At 35.0% G+C, this 8,121-nt stretch overlaps 1 protein-coding gene across 1 annotated transcript; it reads right to left on the bottom strand.

Moving 5' to 3' along the window:
* Positions 1 to 2,335: 2,335 nt before the first annotated feature.
* Positions 2,336 to 2,917, bottom strand: LOC147500134 (zinc finger protein 1-like). Its single transcript, XM_086563606.1, has one exon. The coding sequence runs from the start codon at positions 2,915 to 2,917 to the stop codon at positions 2,336 to 2,338; it is 582 nt and encodes a 193-aa protein (XP_086419732.1).
* Positions 2,918 to 8,121: the final 5,204 nt, after the last annotated feature.

The raw sequence follows: 8,121 nt of genomic DNA, 5'->3' as shown, positions 1-8,121 counted from the left end.
GGAGTTTTTCATTGCATCAACCGAAAGCGAGTAAAACTTCCATGTACTCATACTCATTTTCTTGATCAAGAAATATGTCAAATTTTGACAGATCCAGAAGGAATATATGAAGTGTTAATTATGTGGGAAAACTCGGTAGGTGCGTACTCTGACAGAACGAAAGTAACTACTTGCAACACACTTGGTTTTAGTTCAAAAATATTTAGCTCAAGTTATTATCATGGAAATTTGTACAACGTAGCAATGCAAGCACAATTAAGGTCTTGCTGAAAAGATCTTTCAACTACTCAATACTACAGACCACTTGATATAGTCTATCAAATATAGATAACGCAATTTAGCCAAATGCATCCTTAATATAAATTTGGAGGGAGCCGTGGGGTTATTAGAACTTCAAGAGGCGTTGCTTTGGGTTTTGTTTATTTGGAATTCGGAGAATGTTAAAATAATATAAGAATAGAAGAAGGAGATTTAAACAAATTTGGGGAGGTGTTTCTAATTATTAGTACCTCTTCTTTTTTAGAAACCACTAATATTGCTCAGGGTGTAAAATAGAGCGATATGGTGAGGAGAGAGAATGTGCACGAGTTTATATATATATAGATTTAGCTAAAAAATGTGTAAAGCTATTTTCATTTTAAAACAACCATTTAAACACTTTTAAGTTAAAAGTCATTTTACACATTCTCACAGATAGCGATATTTTAGTGAGAATTGTGTAAATTTACACTAAAAGTGTTTTGCACATTCCCAGGTCATGCTCTATAATAGAATAGCTAGCTACAGATGTTGTGTTTGAAATTAAAAACTTCAATAATTATGTGACTCGAGTTTGGTTGAAGGAGGTAAGCTATGTTATCTCAACTGATGGAATCAACCCCCCCCCTCAAGTGGGGAAAAATTCTAATTGGCTCATCTAGTGGGGGTAATACTCGTTAACCATTTACATTTTTCTACTCTATCTGCACCCCGTTCGTAATCATACCACCCTTTGATAATTGGAAAATGCCCGGAATACGTAAGTGCTTCAAAAGTTCGTTCTGTATTATCATCGATCCAATCATAAATAGATTAATTGACTGATCGAACTAGGGCTGCCTGCCTCATTCTCGAAAGATCTAATGGCATACATTATAGATTGAGTAGCAAACTAGCAATACAGATCCGAATTCAAAAATATATATATATATCCTCATGATAGTCAAGTGAAGACACTACTGCAAAATTTTATCTGCTCTGCCTAGCTATAGATGCAAGTACAAGTATTAGGATGATCTATCCTGGTCCAGAATACATGCATGCATGTAAAATTGTAAAGAAGCACAAAGTAAAAGTCTTATCAATCAGGACAAAAGTCACATTTGAATAAACTTAGATAATTAACCCTCACCTTTGCTTCCAGTATTGTTCTGATGGTCATGGCCTGATAAACATCGGAAACAAACAAACAAACAAGTTTTGTAGTCAGAATGCAGTCAATGGCTTCAATAATCCATAGTCCCGCCCTGTAATGATTAACTTTGAAGCGTATATATATTAATATGAAATGCTAAAAGAATCTAGAATGACAAGCATACCAAGAAATGCAACCTGAATTTCCGTTTGAGCCAACATATGAATCCGTTGAATACTTGAATATCAGAACTTAAATGATATTGATCTAAACAACACTTTTTTTTTGCTGTCGGGTAATTTTATAAATAGCAAAAGAATAGGCTACAAGTACAAATAATATTTCCAAGTGGAAGAAGATGATGGAAGAGTGGTAATAAATGGAGGCACTACTGTGCTAATCTCCTCAGTACAAATCATTGTATGATCGAATCTGTAATAGTTGGCATTTGGATCTTCAACTCTTTATATGAATTCAGCCATGTAGCTCCACCATTGTTGAGACCCTCCTTTCCCTCCATGTTGGACTTCTATGTGCGAATGTATCTTGCCTTTAACTTGGTCCCAAGTTGCTTTACAAAATAACACATCAAAATGCACTCGGCGTCTAACATTTTCATGCTCTAATAATGCCTTGGTACATTAAAGATATATATCAGAGATAATATGGAACGTTAAACGATAACACTACCTCGAAATCAGAGCTTGTAACAAGCTACATAGGCCAATGTTTGTCATCCTTCTACAGCATTGCAAGATATCATGGTTTTCTTTATTTCCCAATATAAACTGCCTATTTGAGACCTTATGAACCAGCGTATATGATCACAATTCACAAGTATGTAAAAAAAAATATGAACGCTCACAAAAGAATTTACTTGCTATACAATATTTGAAGAACGATAAATAGTTAAATATATTTAAAAATATACGAAATAGGGTGCTATGGATCGTGACCCAGTCGAAGCTCTAAGTCCACTCCATCTTCTTCCTCAGTTTCTTGCTTCTCTTCTTGCTTGTCCTCTATATGTGTGGGACGACCAATTTGCAAGCTCAAATTTGTATGTGGATTCTCTTCAAAGAGACTCAAACCATATGGTTTTTTCAGGTGCAATTCACTATTAATGTACTCATATTTTTGTGCGGTGCTACTAGATTCGGACGGTGGAAAGTATGTTTGGGAATTCCTTTGAATTTCCATGACAGAAGAATAAAAGGGAGTATGGCCTGAAATAGGATGTACAATTCCGGATCTTGTGAAATCCTCCATAGGTTGGCTTGAGACTGTAGGATGTGTAGGTTGTTTATTCCTTGCTCTATCTCTCCTATGTATGTTCATATGCCCACCCAAGGCCTGTGCAGTGGTGAAACCACGCTTACAAAATACACATTCATAGAAGCGACCAGTTCCTGCATCGTCGTTAGCTTGTTCTTTCTTTCCACTATCTTCGCTTGAGCTCTTTGAATCTTCAGGTAGGGCGGATGCCATAGCACTCTTTGAATCTTCTGGTAGGGCAGAATTCATAGTACTTGTTTGCAAAATTTTGAGTCGGAATCTATTAATAAGTGGGCAATAGGCAAGGTCTGCTTCAGCTGAGATGGACAAGCCAGTGTTAGTAGCTAGTTGGATCAATTGCTCGGCGATCTTAGATCAAGTCCTATGTACCTCCTCAACTAACGAAATAACCAATAACTTAGATCACTTGCCTATTCAAAACACGGAAACCCTTTGATGACTTTGTTACAATAGATCAAAGAAATAAACAAGCGACGAAGCAGAAGGGAGAGTTCGATGAATCAAGAACAAGGGTCTTATAGACCTGGGAGATGTTAAGAGTGGGGGAGAAGCGACAAGTAAAAGACATAGGCATTGTCATAGTGTCTGCACTGTATGCATACAGCAGACATAGTCTTGACAGTTTGCTAATAGAAGGTATTCCTTCAGCCGGCTAATTTATGTGGATTCAATCTTATTGCACCCCTTTTTCAGTTTTAAATCAATTGTTTTGTTTCGTTTGATTTGTGCTCTTGTTACTTTTTTCCTAGGGTTACTTCAACGCGTCTGCCTATCTCTATCATCACATTTGCATTTTTATAATGAAGGGTAGCACACTGGTTTCTATTACATTAGTACATGACTTGTGGCAGATTTAATCATTATTTTTGTACACTGGCTGCAATGAGTCAAAATTGGTAGTAAATTGGTTTAGTCTGGAATATTTTCAGCTCGTCCTATGTTTGCCCGACAAAAAAATATTAAACCTTACCGAAAAATTACAGAACAGATGCTATTTAACGTCTAATATTTGATCTAGATAGAACTAAGATGAACACAAAATATTTATTTTTGACTGGCTGTTTTAATTTGTATACAATTAGTCCAACTCAGTATAAGACCCTACTATAAGTTGCAAAAAAAATACAGCTTTTAATTCGAAAATTTGGAGCTGATCTCATTTTTCAGAAAGTTTGAGATGGAAACTGTCATGAAACGAATAACAATGTTCATTATTAGCTAGCTTGAAACTCGAATGACTAAGCCTTGCCAATGAAATCAATGTTCATTATGCAACTGACATGCGTATGCTACTCATACCATATGTATATGAAATTTTATTGATGATATTTAGATTATCTTTGAAGCAATGTGGCATTGTGGCCAGGTCTTTATTGGTTATATCCAAAATACAATCTACAAAGCGTTCGTACGTAGTATATTGTTCAAGTTGCTGGACTTCTTGAAATATATGGACATGGAGATAATGACAAAGGTCCCATAGACAAGAAGATAACCGCGTGAGGCACTATTGAATAGCTTCAAGAGGTTGTATTGGCAGCATTCGAAGCCAGCGATAATCATTTTCTTTAACTGCTAAAAGTTCTATTGTATTTTACTTTCCTATTAAAGGAAGTTATTAGGACCTAATTTTTTGTTTGTAAACTCCTTAACTTGGAACTAATTCTGGAAGTAGATTTTGTTAGAAAAATAGATTTGCACAAATTCATTGAGATATGAATAATTGCGTAATTTGTCTCCCAAGTACATTTTCGGAAAGGATGCACTGGTTCGAAACAGTGTATTATGCTAAAAAGATACAACTTTTCGAAATAATCACTGGTTCGAAACAGTGTTTAATGCCGAAAAGGTGCGACTTTTCAAAACAATGTTTTATGCCAAAATAGTGTGTCATTTCGAAACAGTAACTTTTCAAAGAAGTGTCTAACTTTTTCAAAGAGTCACTATACTATTTCGAAAAGACACTTCTCACCTATAAAGACCCTGTTTGGCAACATGAATTGCCCAACATGTAGAAGGAATAAGGTCCTGTATACTAGGTCTTGTATACTAGGTCTTAGTGTTTGGTTCGGTCCATTTTATGAATTGGGGCCACAACTAATAAGTAGGGTATAAACTAAGTAGATTGTGAAACCAGCAAAAACGTGTATAGTGGATCTTTAGGTTTAGGTGAGATACCGTAATACACGAGAGAAATACAGGAGAGAAAACATCATTTTATTATTCATTCGAGTTATACACTCAAAAGATCGAACCTTCTTCTTTACCCACTCATTTTTTTCTCTCACAAATTCTTCCATTCACCTTTCCAAATTAAAATTAGAGATCAGAAATAGGAGCAAGCAATAAAAAAAACATAAACGGTCTATGGTTTCTTCTTCTTCACCGCTCCATTCTGATTGACCGACCTCCGCTTTGATTATTCCATGAAATTATGTTGAATTGAAATTTGGTTTTTCTTTTTGAAGTTACTGATACGGGTTTTCTTTGGTCGATTTTGTGTGTGTGTGTGTGTGTGTTTTTTTTTTTTTTTTTTTAGATTTTTATTTCATTGGGAGAGTTGAAAAAAAAACAATGAAAAACAGTACGAGACAATCCCTCAAAAGATAAAAAGGGACCAAACAGTTTCTAAAGTAATTATTTTTGGAGTATCCACCACTTGTTTTCTATATCCTAAACATGGTCGAGTACTACCTAATTTCACATGGCCAAACAAAGCCAAATAGTTGATGAATTTGGAGAGAAAGACCACCAGATCACACATTTTTTTTGATCTTTCTTTTCTCCTTCTGTTCTTAGTCAAATACTATGTTGTGTTCGCTGATTATATAAAATTGAAGTGCTAGCTTTCTATAGAAGAAAATTCGTTCTATCTTGGGAGACAGTTTCCCATCAACCTTCAAGCACCGTGGGGGAAAATCAGTCTTAAGGACATAGTATTTCTACACTAGAGTCGGATTTAACAAAAAAGTACAAGACACTTACAAGACAAAAGGTTTGTACTGTTTGGTAATTGGTAAAGAGTAGTTACATTTAAGTTATATATTCCTAACATATTTTTGTATTGCATTTGAATTCTGAGCTCACATTAGATACTGGAAGTCTGGAATAGTCAAATGAAAACTTAAAATTTAGAAAGGGAAAAAAAAAACTAGAGAAATAATACCACAAGGTATGTGCTGTGATAAAACCTCAAGCATTCTAAAAGTCTTCTCATATGAGAGTCCTAAATACTATAGGGTTAACTAGTATTACCTCCCTACTAGATGAACCAATTAGGATTTCCCCCTTACTAGATGGGGAAATTAGAGTCTCCCCTCTGAGTACAAAAAAAAGTCAACTCAGGTTGACCCTGTTTTTTTTTTTTTTTTGTATTTGGGGAGAGACCCTAATTGGCCATCTAATGGGAGGAAATCCTAATTGGCTCATCTAGGGGGTGTAATATTCGTTAACCCAATTCTGTATTGCCATTTGGAACTCTTTCATTTGATTGATTGACGGATCTTTTATGTTGTATTATGGCAGTCCAACTTATATTGCCAATATGATAAAGATTTAGTTGGATTATGAGAACAATTCAGCAATAATCCATCGCTCATTCTTAAACAAAATCAATTAAGCGTGGCAGGTAACATTAAGTTATGGAGATTTATAGCTATATGGCATTTATCTCATGAACAAAAAACCATGAGTAGATAACATTGTGATTTCAAACTCCAGATCATAACCATTCACTATTGATATGATTAAGTTCTGACAAATCGAAAAGGAGTAGAACTTAATTCATCAGTTTCTTGCAATAGGAAGCAATAGGAACTAGGGCCTTAAATATTTACCAAATCAAAATTTTAAAGTACGTATGGACTGGGTGGTATTAGTTGCAACATTTGGCAAACATATGGTGCAATTATTATTATACAAAACAAATCGTACTTCTTAGCTTTTTCACTTTAGGTTTTTCATGCCTAAATGAATCCAAATAAAAGAGGGTACATGAAGAGAGACAACAATATTCAAAGTGGAAAGTAGTTCAAAAGATGGAGGAGAGAAACGTATGATTAGTTTGTCTTGTGGTGCACAGTTTTATTCGATGGAAGTGTGAGGGAACAGAGTATTTGAAGAAATAATGGTAAGAAATGACCATGATCATATCTTTTAGGCCCAAATCATAGTGCCGTCTACAATGGCTAGACTACGACCACTATCAATGACAACAACCTGACTACTTCAACTACTCATGTTAACCAAACCAAATTCTCCTTGGAATATTTGGAGTCGAGTCTCTTTCTCTGCGTGTGCACACTTTAAGCTGCGTTTGGATGCTGGGATTATTTTTTTTCTTTTTGAATGATACCCATTTTGGACCGGACTGGAATACTGGACTACTTTGATCACGTACCAAGTCAACAAATAAATCAAAATCAGACCCGAAATTTTTATTTATTTGAATTTGGCATATGCGGCCGGTCAGTAAATTATTTTTATATATCTAAATTGTAACATAAACTCATATCCTATGCCTAATTTTGTAAGCATCGGTTGTGAATTGTTTATTTTTTTTTTTTTTTTCTTAATTTATCAGTTGAAAGTTTTATTTTTTTTATTTATTGGCAAATCTATTTTAAACAAGATCAGTAACATTGATGCGGCAGGGTTCGAATTCTAGACCTCTAGTATTATCACCTAACGATTGAAAATTAATAAGTTTTAAAGTTTTAACTTAAGGCATCATTTCCCAAAATGAAAATAAAAAATGAAAAGAAAAAGAAAAAGAAAGATTGTTGCATGCATTCATACTTCTACCAAGTATGAAAATAACGAAAAAGAGGAGAGTGATCCACGAACATGCCGGAGTTCTCTATTGTGTGCAGGTCATAGTGAGCTTTGTCCGAATTGTCCATGTATATCATCGCTCACTATATCTTGCCTACCTGGCCCAAGCCCGCAATACTGTTGCTATTTTATAAGCCAAGTATCACTTGGCAGCATAAACCCAATAATTTGATCCCAAAGAGGGCAACTGACCTTATTCATCATCACTTCTGTGGTGGACTTCAGTTTTTGACATAGGAGATCATTTTGATTTTTCTCTTTGAAATTGATTATTTTTTTCTTAGGTGATTTATTGAACCGTTAGAAGAAGTAGTCGAGCCAAATGGTGAAATGGATAAATGCTAAATGCTAAATTGGGCTTTCACGGGCCAGGCTTGAATTGAATAATTTTGTTAGCATAGGGTTTTGCTGTCCTAAAAACCGTATGGAATTCTGGCAATCCAGGGAGCAAGACCATGGGCCCTAACGCTGAACATAAATTTGAGCTTATTTATGTTGGATTTGTGGATCTCTATCATAGGCCCACACCTAACTATCCAAAATTCTTTACTTTAACTATACTACAAGCACGTGTTTCATATGCACATCTATTGATTTTT

The sequence above is a fragment of the Coptis chinensis genome, chromosome 5 (assembly GCF_015680905.1).
Source record: "Coptis chinensis isolate HL-2020 chromosome 5, ASM1568090v1, whole genome shotgun sequence".
Lineage (NCBI taxonomy): Eukaryota > Viridiplantae > Streptophyta > Magnoliopsida > Ranunculales > Ranunculaceae > Coptis > Coptis chinensis.
The sequence above is the reverse complement of the archived record's forward strand: the minus strand, read 5'-3'. Positions and strand labels throughout refer to the sequence as shown.